At 42.7% G+C, this 15473-nt stretch overlaps 3 protein-coding genes across 3 annotated transcripts; 1 reads left to right on the top strand and 2 right to left on the bottom strand.

Moving 5' to 3' along the window:
- Positions 1 to 9: 9 nt before the first annotated feature.
- Positions 10 to 7628, bottom strand: cnot2 (CCR4-NOT transcription complex, subunit 2). The gene is made up of 15 exons (XM_070831452.1): positions 7590 to 7628; positions 6382 to 6510; positions 6211 to 6283; positions 5828 to 5975; positions 5462 to 5644; positions 5239 to 5318; positions 4686 to 4811; positions 4271 to 4395; positions 4023 to 4140; positions 3504 to 3660; positions 2696 to 2757; positions 2253 to 2302; positions 2062 to 2162; positions 1606 to 1750; positions 10 to 1506 (listed from the first exon to the last, which is right to left on the bottom strand). Exons 2-15 carry the CDS (start codon positions 6496 to 6498, stop codon positions 1420 to 1422), a joined length of 1572 nt encoding a protein of 523 aa, XP_070687553.1. The 5' UTR covers positions 6499 to 6510; positions 7590 to 7628; the 3' UTR covers positions 10 to 1419.
- A 2157-nt stretch (positions 7629 to 9785) lies between these two features.
- lrrc10 (leucine rich repeat containing 10) lies at positions 9786 to 10610 on the top strand. The gene has a single exon (XM_070830558.1). It carries the CDS (start codon positions 9786 to 9788, stop codon positions 10608 to 10610), a length of 825 nt encoding a protein of 274 aa, XP_070686659.1.
- Positions 10611 to 12687: 2077 nt separating this feature from the next.
- On the bottom strand, positions 12688 to 15436 carry LOC139201527 (seipin-like). Its single transcript, XM_070830865.1, has one exon. The coding sequence runs from the start codon at positions 15157 to 15159 to the stop codon at positions 13888 to 13890; it is 1272 nt and encodes a 423-aa protein (XP_070686966.1). The 5' UTR covers positions 15160 to 15436; the 3' UTR covers positions 12688 to 13887.
- Positions 15437 to 15473: the final 37 nt, after the last annotated feature.

The following is a 15473-nucleotide window of genomic DNA, read 5'->3' as shown; positions in this document are numbered from 1 at the left end:
ACACGGTGGTTCAGGAAAGCCTTTTCTGCTTTAATACAAAGAAGCTTTGAACTTCAGAAAATACAAGATTGGTGTGGATTTTTTTTTCCTCCTCAAATTGCTATTTTTCCGTTTCCTATGAAATGCTGCTGTTCACGGCTGTTTAAACAGCTTGAATTCAAATACATCCCTTTTTTTTTTTGCTTTGGACTCAAAACTTGGGGGATGATCTCCATGGTTATTTCTTCTTGATTATTTTTTTTTTGGCTGAGAATCAGGCCTTTCCTTAAATGACATTTTATTTTGTATTATTTTTATGTAAGTGCCCACAGTGCCATGTGACACCCTGTCCAGCAGATCCAGAAATGTCCTGTCACGTCCACATATTGCATCCATGCTCGCCTCATAAAAACGAGGTACAAGGCAGGGCAAAATTTCTTCCAAAATAGATGTCATATATATATATATACATACATATATATATATATAGCAATCATATATATACACATTCGTACATACATATACTAATTTATGTGATGCAAAGAAAAAAATGTACACATTTCTTACAAAATTGTAACAAAGATTGGAAAGTGTTTTGTTTGCTCTGGAGCAACATTGTGTAGCTGTGTAGCCTCTGCGAGGGTTCGTCCACATTTGTGGAAACCGAAGTAGTCTCCCAGATTTGTGTCCATGTTCAACTGGCACAGAACTCAGAGAGAGAGACGGACAGAGGGAGAGACGGAGCACGAGACAGGAAACAGTTTATGGTGCAAACACAGAGGCTGGAAACAATGTAAATGGAAGGAAGAAAAAAAAAAAGGGGGGGAGAGATGAAAAAGGGAGGCATGTGGAAAAGTTGCATGAACCCCTGACCCATAACAAAAAATGGGAAAGGAAATATTTTGTTAGGGAGTGTTCACATAATAAAAAAAAAAAAAAAAAAAATCACAAACAAATTTTGTGTTCTTTTATTACTAAATATAGTGCAACAATAAACATTGCATTTCTTTCACCCTTTCACTTGCGTCTGAGGATGTTAACTTTGCTTTCCCCGACTTTTTTCTGTTCTTAACACTTGTTGTGAACGCGAGGTGTAACCCTTGTTCTGTCACTGTCCTGTGCCATGAGGTCAGTCCTCCTCTCTGCAAGAAAACAGGGTTCAGATTCAGAGACGTAAACAATAACACAGACCCTGCTCAAAACAAGACCAAAAAAAAAAAACAAAAAAAAACAGGAGGAACATAAAGAATAAAAACAGAACAAGTGTTGGTGTTTTGGGCAGCATGTAATTTTGGAAAGGCAGGGCAGTTTCAAAGGTGGCGACGACCCCCGCAGTCACATAGCCAAATCCTCGAGGAATAAAAACCAAGCTGTGTGAACCACAGCGCCCCTCCTGGACAACAGTGCAGGAACAGCTGCGGCCTTTGGACTGGTCGGGCCTTAGAAGGCCTGCTGGGCTGGGTTGTAGTTGAATGTTGTTGGCACGTGTGGCCTCTCTTCCAGCTTATCATACTCCAGATGAAATTCCTTAGAGATGCAGACACAATTTTAACATGATAAGAAAAGCTCTACTCCAAAACAACAGTCAGTCAAGTGCAAAGACGCGGCAGGGAGACAAATTCTTACCTTGGCTACTTTCCTCCAGTTAAGACAATCAAAAAAGTAGTAGGTTCCCCTCTCGTAGGTGTTGGTCTTCAGTGTTGGCTCCATGCCGGGCGCCCTCGTTATCCAAACCCGCTCCTCTTTGTGGTACCTCCAGTCCCGGTTAAAGCTGGAAAGTGAAGGTGTGACAGACGAATTAGAAAAAAAACGCAGGATAGAGACCCAACGACTGACCTGTGACTCACATGAAATCTTAAGAACTTCAAACACCACATAAATCAATGTTTCGCTTCAAAGAGGGAAGAGCTACTGACAGCCTGCGGCACACTTTAACAGCTATTGGTGCAACTTTGAAACGACTTTAAAAGGCCTGTTGACAATGACACACACACACACACACACACTTAAAGCAGACTATTAACAGTGTGAAATTAAGACTAAAAATATGTCAATGACAATATGTCTGCAGCAAGTACTCACAGCTCTACCGCTGCCAGAAGCTGTAGCAGGTCGCCACCATTCATGTAGTACAGGTAGAACAACAGGTCTTCACCGTATCGAGCCAGTTTAATTGCAGCCAACTAGAGGCAGGACAGCAGGAGAATTAGTTTTGTACCCATATGTACCTCCTGATGCCTTCGGCTACTTATTGTTTTGGAGCTGATACTTACCTTGTCCCTTATGTGGATGTTGGTTAAGTATTCAGAGGGAACGTGGAAGTCTGGAAAGGCGAGCACAAGTGTGTTAGCATCTCTACAAAAAGTGACTACAACACATGTAATAAACACAGAATCAACATCCAGTCTCAAGCGTCTGCTTCATCTCCCCTCTGATTTATATCTACAGGCAAAGGGTGCAACATGAGCGCTAAAGCTTTGAAACACTAGATTTCAGCGGATCATATGGCCAATGTTACAAATTATGTGTAATTATTGTGACATCTATTACATCTTCACCTGGTTCCTCACAACCCCTCTCCCTACATACACATGCCATATGTCATCATGAAAATGTCTTCTCTGACATCTCTCCATTGGCTCTGACTCACTAAAATATGGTCATTTAAAAAGATTAAAAGTGGTCCTCCTCCACATACTTCTCATTAGCGCCTTACCAATGTCTTGAGGTCGACAAGGTGACGAAGCCCACGGAGAGGCGAACTTGGGGTACAAGTTTCTGTCAGGAAAGAAAGTTGCAGTGAGTTCTTGGAGCTATGAACAGTTGCTGTAATTCAGATGTAACAGAAAGTAACTCTTCAAACAATTCAAACCGTCTCCTTATAAGCTGTTACTTCTGAAAGGACAATAACACCTGCTGTGCACTTGAGTATTTTTAAAATCATGGACCCTGAAATTTAGGTGGCCTATCTGGGGAAAAAACCATTATGTCCTACTACAGCAAAGGAAGAGAAGATAATTCATTTTCCAGCTTGTTGAGTATTGTGAAAAATAACTGCCTATCACAGTTTGGGATCATCACACCTACGTTTAATTGGATAGTAAAACTTAGATTATGCTGCTACAGATGTCTCAAGTTAATAAGGCATATGTTATATGACACCATTAGTCTCACACAGAGAATTTACTCAAGCAAAGAGCCAAGAGAGCCAAAATTCAGCATAAAAATGGCATGTTGGTAAAAGGGTAAAGCCCAAAGGCCTTTGCTTTAACACAGATATATTCAGTGAGAAGACAACCAGGACAAATGTCATTGTAACCATGGTTACCATCTGTGGCTGCAACATGTACTATGGGTCATATTATATTTAAATGTGCAATCAATTTTCATAACTGGACTGTTGGTTTATTAATCTTATTTTCAACTGCACGTTTAACTAGTCAAAAGTCGGCACAAACCCACTGGCTACTGACACGCTTTAAAGTAACTGTATTCAGGGTAGGATTTGGTAAGTTCAGTCTTACTCTGGTGAGTTTAGGTTGAGTCCCAGTGTCGTGAGGTCACTTCCAAGCGCCAGATGGACCATCCCCGGATCGGTCTCTGCTGCCCGTATAAACGTCAGCAGGCCGATCATGCCAAATTGGTCTGTCACCATTCCTGAGGGAATGTTCGTCACCCGACCTGCAGCGGCAGGATAATTCAACAGAGTTCAACAAGCCGCAGAGTCTGGGCTGTGATATACAGTTAGTACTTACTGTCAATACATTACCCTCATATTTCTAAACCACGCTTTGTGCACGCATTGGAGAGCAAACCAAGCCAATTATTTTTTAACAACTGATGGACACAGACAGACTAATGGAAAGATGATGATGGTCTGTATCATACTGAACATATTCTTTTGGTTTCCTCCCTGCAGCGTATCCAATAATTATCTAACCCCAAATGTAGGGCAGAGAGCCCGACTGCCTCACCCAAGTTGTGCGATTAAGAAGGGGTGTCTCAGTGGAATTGGAGCGATACGATTGGCTGAGAGGTCTCACCATCGGGCAACACCTGGATCCCTTTCTTCTGGTTGTTGTTCTGTGCTGAGGCCGTCTTGTCTCCAGGGAACTTGGGCCCATCTGCATTGGATGTGCTCTTGCTCGTGGAGTTCAAGTTCTAAAAACAAAGAAAACCAGTTTTAAATACAAAAAAATAATCCGTATACAATCCTCATAAATAATTCCCTTTGACATCCGTCACATCCTTGCCAGACTGTGCTGTGGAGCCATCAGAGGCTCACACTTACAGTCTTGCTGTCATCGTTGTTCAACGTGGGGTCCTTGTAGTTTGGGCCAGGCAGTGCAGGGAAGTCCTCGTTATGGATGGAGAAATCCTGTGTCTGTTCAGTTGATGGCTTTGTCACCATGCCAACTTCATGATGATGATGATGATGATGATGATGATGATGATGATGATGATGATGACAATGAGCACAGTGAAATAGAGATTAGAATTCCCCAAAGTGTAATAAGCAATGATTCACAACAACAGGTTTCATAAGCCGCTCTTTTTTCTGTACACTTAGATGCACAATAAAACAAAGATGTGGCGGTTACTAAGAACCCAGTCTAGTTGATTTTCTTTTCCCCTCCTAGGGGAAGCTTCTGCCTACAGCCCAATGTGTGTAAAAACAAGACATTGTCTCCAGACTAATGGCCTACCATAAGGAGCCCGTCCAGCCAGTGGGTTGAGCACCGGTGTTGGGTTTCCAGTCCCTTCTCTTCGACTCCTGTCTGCTAGCGCAGGAAAGTCTGACAGATCCAGTCCTGTTACATTTTCACTCCCATCTGTAGCAAAAAGAAGGTTAGGAACTTTTAATATACATTATCATCTTCAACATAATTTATTTGTGCAAGAATGTGGCAATTATTAACTAGATACTAGACCTTGTTAATAAAAAAAAAACCTTCCCTCAGTAGAAACTGTTGATCAAACACAACAGCAAATTTGCATAGCAAAAAATGGGAAAGGAAACCAAAAAAATGGACTTCTGTTCACTGCATTTTACAAAGAGCTAACTTTTAAAAACAAATTCAAAAAACTTTTTTGAAATGAATGTCTTGTGCGTTGGTCTAGTCGTCTAGTTATAAAACATAATTCTCACTGTGGTTTTTGTAAAACTTTTCTTTTTAAATTAACACTATATTCTAAACACAGATAAATTCCACTAGTGTCTGTTTAAATCGGAGCCCCAACTGGGTCAAACACACTTACCTGTGCCATTGAAGATGTTGCTTGATAATGAGTTGTTCATCCCAAAAGCCTGATTGCGGTTCATACCAAATCCTGACATGCTGCAAAGACGAAAGAAAAACAGAATGTAAGACCAGCTTCCATAAAATGAAGATCTTCTACATCAGGAAACGTCGAGGACAGCCGATCTCCACAAGGATGTATCACAGGAGTGAAGATGCCTGAATTATAAGGATCTGTCTACCTGTTTATGGTGAAGGGCTGGCGTGCTGGTTGCTGTTTGGGCATACAGATGATACTGGGCGAGCTGCGGTTGGGGCTGCCCAGCCCCGAGCTGCCCATGCTGTTGGTCCTGCCGCTCATTCCGATGCCTTGACCGACCTGAGAGTGGTTCAGCATGTTCCTTGTGTTCATCGGCAATGTCCCCCTGTTAAAACATCGGCAGGGAAGATTTAGTGGGTTTACATTTTGGCTCCTGTCATGTCAAACGGCAAACGGCATGTGTGTGTGTGTGTATATATATTTTTTTTTATTATTTACTATTATAAACCATTCAAGTGTGCATCCAAACTGCAAACTCACAAACAAGTGAACAGCTTCACACACTCACCTGCTTGGTGATGGAGGGGTATGGAGGGACATGGTGGGGACACCCGTTGTGGGGGTGATATGACTCGGTAGCTGCGTGCCTTGTGTTAGATTTCGGTTTAATTGAGGAGTATTATTCCCCATGCCTCTTACCGAGAAGCCGAGTGCACCTGGACAAAGACATTACGGAAAAAAAACATATAATGTCAGGCACGCCAGTGAAGAATCTTATGCAAAATGTCCTACTCTTTAACTTTCAGTGATTCTGGTTTTCTTGGCAAGACTTCCCTATAAATGCATTTACATGCAGTTGTGCTCACACTATGTAAAACACCAGATTTCTTTTCACTTCAAATATGCCACATATAAGAAAGCTGCTATGTTAGCAGCAAAATAAACACTTACTTTGTGGACCGTACAAACTTGCACCAAGCTGCGACAGTTGACCTGACGACGATGGCGAGGGAGAGGACAGCATCTGAGGGGCAGGAACATTCGAGGACAGGACAGAGTAAGATAACTACAACAAGTCTCCTCTGGTGTGAACTCAAAAATAAGTGTGCCGAATAAACTCACATCTTTATCCGACCGATGTGGGAACATCGACGGCTGGTTGTAGTACATGCTTTCATCAGTAAAGTCGTTATCGACTACCTCGACGAACTCTACAAATTTCTTTCTAGCACCAAACATGCCTTTCGTCACCTGAGGAGAGAGCAGAGCTGCCGTTAAAGGAAGGAGGGGAAAGTCTGGCAAGAGGTAAAGAACTGGACAAACAAATGCAATTTCATTGTTACATTCATACTTATAATCCATGCAGTAAATACACTGATTCATCTATAATGTTGCAAGAGTCTCCATTTAACCTCTTTAAGTTTCACCTTATGCTGCTTCAGTGCAGTGCAATCATTAAAACACAACCATTTTAACATTAACTGAGAGCACTGCATTGTATTTATTCTGCATGTTCCAGCACATAACCCCAAACCCTTTTACACACAGCACTGTATTGTCTATGAGCGCACCTTTAAATCACATTCAACATTTTGGAAGAATCATTTATTCTCATTTCTTTGTAATGGACTGTGATACATTTGGTATCATACGGTTGTTGGAATAGACCTTTAAACGGCGAGTGTCTCGTTTGTACTGATGTACACACACAAGAGATGAAGATGTTGAACTTTCAGAACTAAATAAACTACCTTAACCATAACTTTTATCAAATAAACCAGCCGACAGCAGAACTGGCCCTTAATTCTCCCCCTGTTAAACTTGTGTGGCATTTGTATGTCTCAAATCCTGCATAGTTTTCTAACTTGACACTGTTGAGAAAATGATTAGCAGCCATGCTAACATGCTAGTTAGCTATCCCCAGTGTAGCTACCGTTAGCAGGCTAAGTTCTTGTAATCAGTCTGAGTTAGCTTAGCTAGCTTAACAGTTTGGTCAGTTTGGAAGCGGGCCACCCAAACAGGAGGCTATTTGCCACAACGTACCAAAATGTTTCAACTCTACAACAGCCTGACTTAGATACCAAGCAGCAGCCACTATTAGGCAGTGCTTTGGGCCCTCTCTGCCTCCATATATCCACAGTCAGCTGTCCGTTTTCTCTGCTCAGTGTACGCTGCAGCAGCAGCAGCAGCGACAGGCTACTGGAGCTAAAGGCTAAAGACCCGCTCCGGACCGAAACGGAGGGAAACAGCGAGATAAATAGCTCGTGCCGAAGATTTAAATGTGTAGCGAACCCATTTAACAGGACGGAAAATAAGGAAAATATCCTCACCGCATCAATTTCCCTTCTCTTCGTTAGATCCAAGATGGCTGTGTGTATTCTGAATCGAAAGAGGGATAGCCTTTACCCTCTGACCTTACAACCTGCTGACCACTTCCGTACACAAAACTGAACACGTCTGGATCCACATCAGCCCCACAGGGTGCTGCACACTCACCACAGACAGAGCAGGGAGCTAAAACCTTGTTAAAACGATGTACATTTTGCAGCGAATAGACACGAGGGCACCACTGTCAGGTCTCTGCCTCCCTCCTGTGATCGTGAGGTGTCTTGCATTATGGAAATACAGTACTGTGCTGTCTGCAGCTGCAGCCTCTACACAGGATGCTTCTTCATTAACATGTCAGAATATTCAAACAATACACATACCTGCGTGTTTAAATCCTCAAGACTGTGACAAATATTTTTTGCTGTGTTCTCAGGTGTGATCCAATAATACTAAAGCAGAAATTAATGTAAACAATGTCAGCTAACATAATAAGGGCCCTAAGGTGGGTGCTGTTTTATTCTGCATCAAAATGTAGTTTTATGACAATCATCATTTCTGACATGTTACATATTTTTACATTTATTAAGAGTATGCTAAGAAAACTTAACACGCAGCATCCTGGGGTCTGATGGTGTTGCGGTACAGAAAAAAAGTGAGTCAGGGGCTGAAGGGTTCAGCTTATTTTTTTACCCCTGGCAGGTTAGTTTGGACCTTTATAGAGCAAATTGGACTGTAACAATGAATGATGACCATTAATCACTTAGTAGAATCATTCATTACAGCTGTGCTTGTCATGAGCAGGGTCTGTTGTGGCAGTCACATGGTTTGTATTTGTATGCTTGGCCAGGGTTGTACTGTCGCCTGTTTGAGGCCTCCAGGCAGTAAGTGGATAAGGAGACAAGGACAAGTGCTAAAAACAGTCTGCCAGTGAGTGAAAACAGACAAGGGACAACCATTGCTCCTTCTGATAAGGAAAATGAAATTCCTTCTAGTTTTATCTGGTTGGAAAATATCCCTAATGAAGGTATGCAAGATAGCATGGGCAGATCACACCTCGGGCAGGTGGGGATGACATGCCACTTTTTACAGCTCAGGGGAAAGACTCCCCCCACGACCATGAGAACCTGGATTTGTGGCATATTTTTAAGAGTGGCTATAGCTTTGATGTCATGACTGTGAACTGTGGCTGGCACTGTCAAAACACAGATCTACAGAGCTATACGCCCTCCGCCACACATCAGTGCACCTCTTAGTTTTTCATTTGAATGTATTTCTCTTCCATGCATAAACATTTCAAAACAAGCCAAGGATTTACTACAGTCAAAGTCGGAACAAAACACATGCAGCACAAACTCTCTCTACCTCTCTACCTCCGAACACTGACAAATTCTTGAGATTATTCCACAGTAGAGGCCCACCGTGGCACAGACCCAGAACCATGTCCGGGCCGATTAAAACAGAATGTAAATGACCTTCGCTGTTCTTTCATCATAAAGCACTTCTCATGCTTATCCATGGCACCCTGCTCCTTCCTGTCTCTCTCTCTCTCTCTCTCTCTCCCACCTCTGTCATCTCTGGTGAAGAAGGGGGGAAAGTCATTAGACACAAATGGGGAGGAGAGAGCAGCCAGTGGTTGCTATCACCATGAAAGTCAGGGCAAAGCTCAGTGCCACTGAGAGATAGTGAGAGGACTGCACTGGGGAATATCTGCCCAGAGAATACAATACGTTTTCAGCTCATTAAGTTGAATAAACAAATGGCTTACTGTAGGAGATGCTGTGAGTCATGGACATCAGCAGGAAAACATTGGAAAGTAGGTGTTTTTCAATTCTCATTATGATCGTATTTGCGCCTGTTACGCTTTCTGTTTTCTCGTTAACCACTAGTGATTGTTATTTTCACCAGAATGGCTTTAATCACATGAAAGGGTGTAAATCATCATAATAATCATATAACTGCTGCTACACGCAGCTTCATATGCTGAGGCAGTGTTACAAAGATGCAATGCATTCTCACAAACCTGTCTTTTTTTTTTTTTTGCATAATATCAGATCAATAACTGCAGAGGGGCGGTGAAGGGGCATTAACGGTATGCTGTTAAATTTACTGGAAGACGCCAACAGCCTGCCTCAGTGCAACCACTGTCTGGTGATGAATTGGTGTGGAGGACCAGTGGTATCTCAGAGACAGTGAGCAAGATGGGAAACACCATGCGAGGCGTCATCGCCTTCATTCCCTCAGAGCGCTGTCAGCGCTTCTTAGTGGGTGACCTGAAGGAGATGCCGCTCGATCGGACCCTGGACCTGAGCAGCCGGCAGTTGCGTCGGCTGCCCGTTGCTGCCTGTGTCTTCCAGGAGCTGGTGAAGCTCTACCTGAGTGACAACAACCTCAGCAGCTTACCGGCTGAACTGCAGGGCCTGAGGAAGCTGCAGCTCCTGGCCCTTGACTTCAACTGCTTTGAAGAGCTCCCTGCTGCTGTTTGCAGATTGCCCCAGCTCAGCATCCTTTACCTAGGTAACAACAGGCTTTACCGCCTCCCCAGAGAACTCAGAGAGCTCAAGGAACTCAGTACTCTGTGGCTGGAGACTAATTGCTTCACTGTTTTCCCAAAAGTGGTTTGTGAGCTCTCTAATCTCAAGACCCTGCACCTCGGATATAACCAGATACAGAGCTTACCAAAAGAGCTTAGAGGACTCGAAGAGCTGAGAAGTATCTGGCTCGCTGGGAACCAGCTGGCAGTGTTCCCACCAGTGTTGTTGGAAATGCACTTCCTAGCCGTCATTGACGTGGATCGGAACAAAATCCGCCGCTTCCCAGGCCTGTCTCACATGCAGGGGCTTAAACTTGTCATCTACGACCATAACCCGTGCATTAATGCCCCGGCAGTGGCCGAAGGAGTCAGGCGAGTTGGGCGCTGGGCGGACAGCTCAGATGATGAACAGGAAGACGACAGGTCAAAAGCAGCGAGTGAGACTACGGCAGAGGTCACGGAAGTGCACCCTGAGGAGGAGCACAGCTTTTAGGGTCAAGGAACAGGGTGACCTTCAGCTGTGGGAGGCCTGGCAGTACGGGCTGGCGTTCAAGTGGAACACTTAAAGCGGTGTGGTCTGATGGTTGGTCCATATATGGTAATGCCAATCATATGAGCTTTAATATAAGACACAAAGTAGTCCAAAATCATGGCCTGTGTGAAAGAGGAAATTTAAATCCTGAAATAAAAATATTGAATAGGTTTGGTTACTTACACTGAATGAAATATTAGTGTCTTATTTCAATTAGGAAAACTCTGTATATGCCTTTAAATGATTAGTTCCAACAACAGTGACTTTGTAAATTGCTACTTATTTTTACCAACATCAGATTTTGCCACAAGATGTATATCACAGGAGTTTTACAGAATTTTTACAACTGTGGAAACAAAACAGCACAGGCAAGCATGTATTAGTACCTGATAAGTATAGCGGTGTTGTTGCAGGACAGTAGTGCAGAATCATCTTCATACTTTCCTACCAAACAAGGTTGTTTCTGGGGCGACGATGTGGGTCATCTAAGAATGAGTTCGTAACTCTGATGTCAGCAGATGCAAATCATAATCTTAAAATGAGGCGTGAGAGCACACCATCTAAACTCAGAGGTTTTGTGTGACTTCATTCATTGCACAAGTTCTTCCTGCAGCAGAGGCTGAGATAATATCTGTACCTGCTGAGGCTAAATACAGCGAGGTTTTTAATATCAGAGATGGATGGTTTAAGTCAATTAGTGCACTCCTTATCCAGACCACTGCATTATTCATCTGCTAGATTGGGGCTGTGGCTTTGAATAAAGACCGCTAATGGGCCTTAATGTCATCACCATAAGGTTCTGATTTGAAAAAGATCATAAATGCATGCTTTCCAGTTCCTCTGTGTACCAGGAAAATGTTGTGTAAACAGGATCAAGTCACTCATCTTGAATCCTTTTCAACAAAATGTAGGAAAAGAAATTTAAGACGGCCTGCGTGCAGCCCAATGTTAATTATTTCAGTTATATATTTTTGATTATATATGTATTTGAATTTGAATTTGCAGGGTTTTGTAAACCAACACAACTATCTAACTATCTTTATTTGAGTTGCATTGAAAGAGAACACAAACATACAAAATCCATAGCCATCATCATATACCAGTAGATGCCACGTGGAATAAAAACTGCCCATGTAGTTGTGTCCCTGTCAAGATCTTTTACTGCAGACTATTCAGTCAGTTTCTGTCATGGACTTGGTCACTGCTAGCAAACACTGTAACTGTGCATTTTATTTGCTTATCTCACAGAAAGATTAGTGTGTATATTTTGAGTATCTCCTTGTTTTTGTTTAATCTGATTTAGTGTTCAATTCAAATTTCACCTTTGGAGTTGCAATGAGCTGACTGCATCAAAGTGTAAAAACTATTGAATCTGTTTTTATCAATCTGTATTTAAAATCACCTCAATTGATGGTCACAAATCTTTTAACCATTTTTTGAGGATTCCACCAGAATAATTTGAACATTATAATAAAGATATATGACATTCTAGTGTGTAAAAGCAGCTTTAAAGTGTAAGTATGGTGTTTAGAAAATGAAATTTGTTCAATATCATGTATTTTAAAACAATAGATACGGTTTGTATTGGTCACTGTTTCATACAACACTACGGTGTAGTAATGGACATTATATCACACTGGATAACCATTTGTTTTTAAAGTCTTTCTGATTTTACTCATGAGAGAGTAGAATATTTCTAAGAGGTGTATATTTTTTTGAATGTTGTGAATCTGATGTTCAACACAGGTTATAAAGAGCACTTTTTCTTCAAAAATCCACTTTTTGTGGCTAACAGTGCATACTGATAAAGTGAATGTGTCTTTTTGATGTATTTGACCAAAATATTTTACTCAAATCTGGGTCTAAAGACTAACTAAATTTAGTTTGTTTGTAAATTCATTGTAAACTCTACTTTAAAGTTCCAGATTTATCCGATTTTTCTCAACAGATAAAAAACCTGTCAATAGTTACAGCTGCTTTATTATTTGACAGGGACGTCATCCAAACTTAGAGGAGAGGCGGTAAAGAAAGAGAAGTGCACTGCTGTATGTTTATTTAATTGGCTGAACACATTAACACCCACTCATATAGCCTCAGTGGCATTTATCAGAAAAACATTCTGCGTGAATTGAAGATGACGACATGATTATGAGTGCATCATATGTAACAGCATCTTTGGTACAAATTCCTACAACTTGCACGAACCCTCACGTAAACCTGCTGAAGCTCAAAACAGTAACTTTACTTTTCCTTCTTGTACTGTGTGCATCTTAACGTTAAAAGCAAACGTTTAATTACAGGCTTAACAGACAAACTAAAATTAGTTAAAAGACCCATCTAAAATATCTTAGTGCTTTGTTGGAATGAAAACACAATAAATACAATTTTCACAACATTAAATTGCAGAGTGCAAGCTGCACTGTAACAGACACTGAATACAAAGATCTGATGGAATGAATACCAACTTTGTCAAAGCGTTAAATCTTTAACTTAATGTGCCACAGCGTTTAAATCAGCCTTCACACTGAGACAAACGGTCTCTATTTTCAAGAATAATAGATGCAACAAATTCCTTTTGTCCCTCCGGCTGGACACACTATGCACTTTTTCAGGCACATTTTCCAAATCTAATTGCTCTGAGAGAACTTCTGAGAAAAAAGGATCACATGGCTAATTTCTGCATATCTTCCTAAAAGGTTATGGAAAAGTTTTGAGAAATCCGAATACCAATGAAAAGTTTACTTTCAAATGCCAGCGGCATTCAAAAACTGAATCAAGCCTATTGTGTAACGCTGACCGTGGTGTGAGAACATGCCACCCTACAGTGAAACACAGGCAGCTTAAACTGACTTTAAAAGGGTGTGTTAAACTGTAGGACAACAGCCGATGGCATGTCAAATTCCTGCGGGCAAACACTACTAGACAAGTCAGAGCAGGAATGTAGTATCTCCTGCTGTGAGCGCCATCAAAGCTCAGATGGCATTAAATAGAAAGAAATGAGCAGGGTCAACATGTTATAATGAGGTAAACTGTTGAGCACAAGACAATAAGCTGTAGCTTGTTAGCAGAGAAAAAACACAGGTACTATATTCTCATGCATCGATACTTAGGCCAACTCAAACAGTGGGTTTGCTTGAGTCAACTAAAATCTGCCATATCATGTTCAATCTGTGGAGCAGTGATGGAACACTGTGTGGCATATGAATGTATGAGCTTAAATTGTGAGCAACAGCGTGGTTCACAGGCTCATCCAGGGTCCGGGTCTTTGCCGGAGTGTAGTCTCGGCCTGGTGAGGCGGCTGGCATCCATTCAACAGATCTGAGCCATCTTTCTCCTCTGGCCCCTCAGAGTCATGAGACCCTTCTTCCTTGGTATCTGGCACATCTGGCCCGGGGGGATCAGGGATTTCAGAGGGCTTCTTTGACAACGGCTCAGGCACCGTGTCATTTCCCGGAGCATCAGATGACTCATTCATAGACCCAATCACTTTAGGAACATCAAGTTCCGTCTGCAAGTTTTCCTTCTCCATACGCTTCCGAGCCTCCTCTTTCCTCTGCTGCATGCGGGTGTTGTCTCCCATCATGACCCTGACCCTCACTTGGTCTGGAGGCCAGAGCCCCCCCCATATGAACTGCAGGTAGCTGAACAGCACAATGACACTGAGGAAGGCAAAGTTGGTGGCTACGCCGATCACCGCAGATGTCAGGGGGAAGTTGTACAGAACATAACGTATACCAGTGAAGTAAGCATGGATACGGAGCTGAGATGAGTAGATCTGCACTCGTTTGGACTGGATCTCAATGACCGCACCCACTGTCGGTTGGTAAGCATTGGTCTTGTAGTCAGAGAAGAGCTCAACTTCTATGAGCTGCTTCTGCTCAGCCAATCCAGTCAGAAGGAGAGGAGAGAACAGTAAAGCGCTCAGGCTCTGCAGGAGGCTGGAGCGGTAATGCAGCATTGTAGAGCGCCCCACTGATGACACGGTCTTCCCACTTTTAGAGTAAGGGGACATCTTCACCATGAACATACCCAGCTGTTCATTCACTGGAGACTCTGGCATCTCCAGCTCCAAAGATATTCTGTAAGGCTGGTCGTAAGCCATCACCTGGTCCCTCTCGTTCTTCATGAAGGAGATGTTGGCCGTGGGGAATGAACAAAGTGTTGACATCGAGGCATCACAATCAGAGGTGTAGTAGAAGTACACAGGGGTGGAGAAGCTCACAGTGGGCATGTAGGAGTAATAGAAGCTCCCATAGAGGAAGATGGACACCCAGAGGAGCAGAACCAGCACACAAAACAGGACGGCAGCCTGAAACAAAGTCCGTCGGGCTTTGAGGAGAGTCACAGATGCCACATCGTGCAGCCAGTGTAGAACCGGTCCCATCGTAGCCCCCATCGTGTCTGATCCGGAGCACCCCGGCCTTCCTCTGGTCCTGGTTTGGGCAGTTGTCCCTGCCGCGAGCCCGACTGACTGCTGCCTCTGCGGTGGGTCCTCTTTAAGGTCATACATGAGTGGGTGGCTCCCCTCCGAAACTATGTAATTGCTTATCCTCGCCGTCCCATGTCTCCTCTGTTCAACTAGCTAGCTAATGTTATTAGCTTAGCAAACGTCCGAGTTTTAGCTTGTTAAGCTACTTGCTGCTGGTTTGGTCCACAACCGAGGGATGCTACTCGGTAACATCAAAATATCTGTAACTTATAAAGGTTAAACATTGATGTTTTCTACAGACGTGCTCGGATGGTGTCTAAGCTCGTTAGCAACTTAGCTAGCATTCAATTACAGTTGCTGCTGCTACATACAAAACATGACCTCATGAACCGGAA

The sequence above is a fragment of the Pempheris klunzingeri genome, chromosome 5, assembly GCF_042242105.1.
Source record: "Pempheris klunzingeri isolate RE-2024b chromosome 5, fPemKlu1.hap1, whole genome shotgun sequence".
Taxonomy (NCBI): domain Eukaryota; kingdom Metazoa; phylum Chordata; class Actinopteri; order Acropomatiformes; family Pempheridae; genus Pempheris; species Pempheris klunzingeri.
This window is presented reverse-complemented; position numbering and strand designations above follow the sequence as displayed.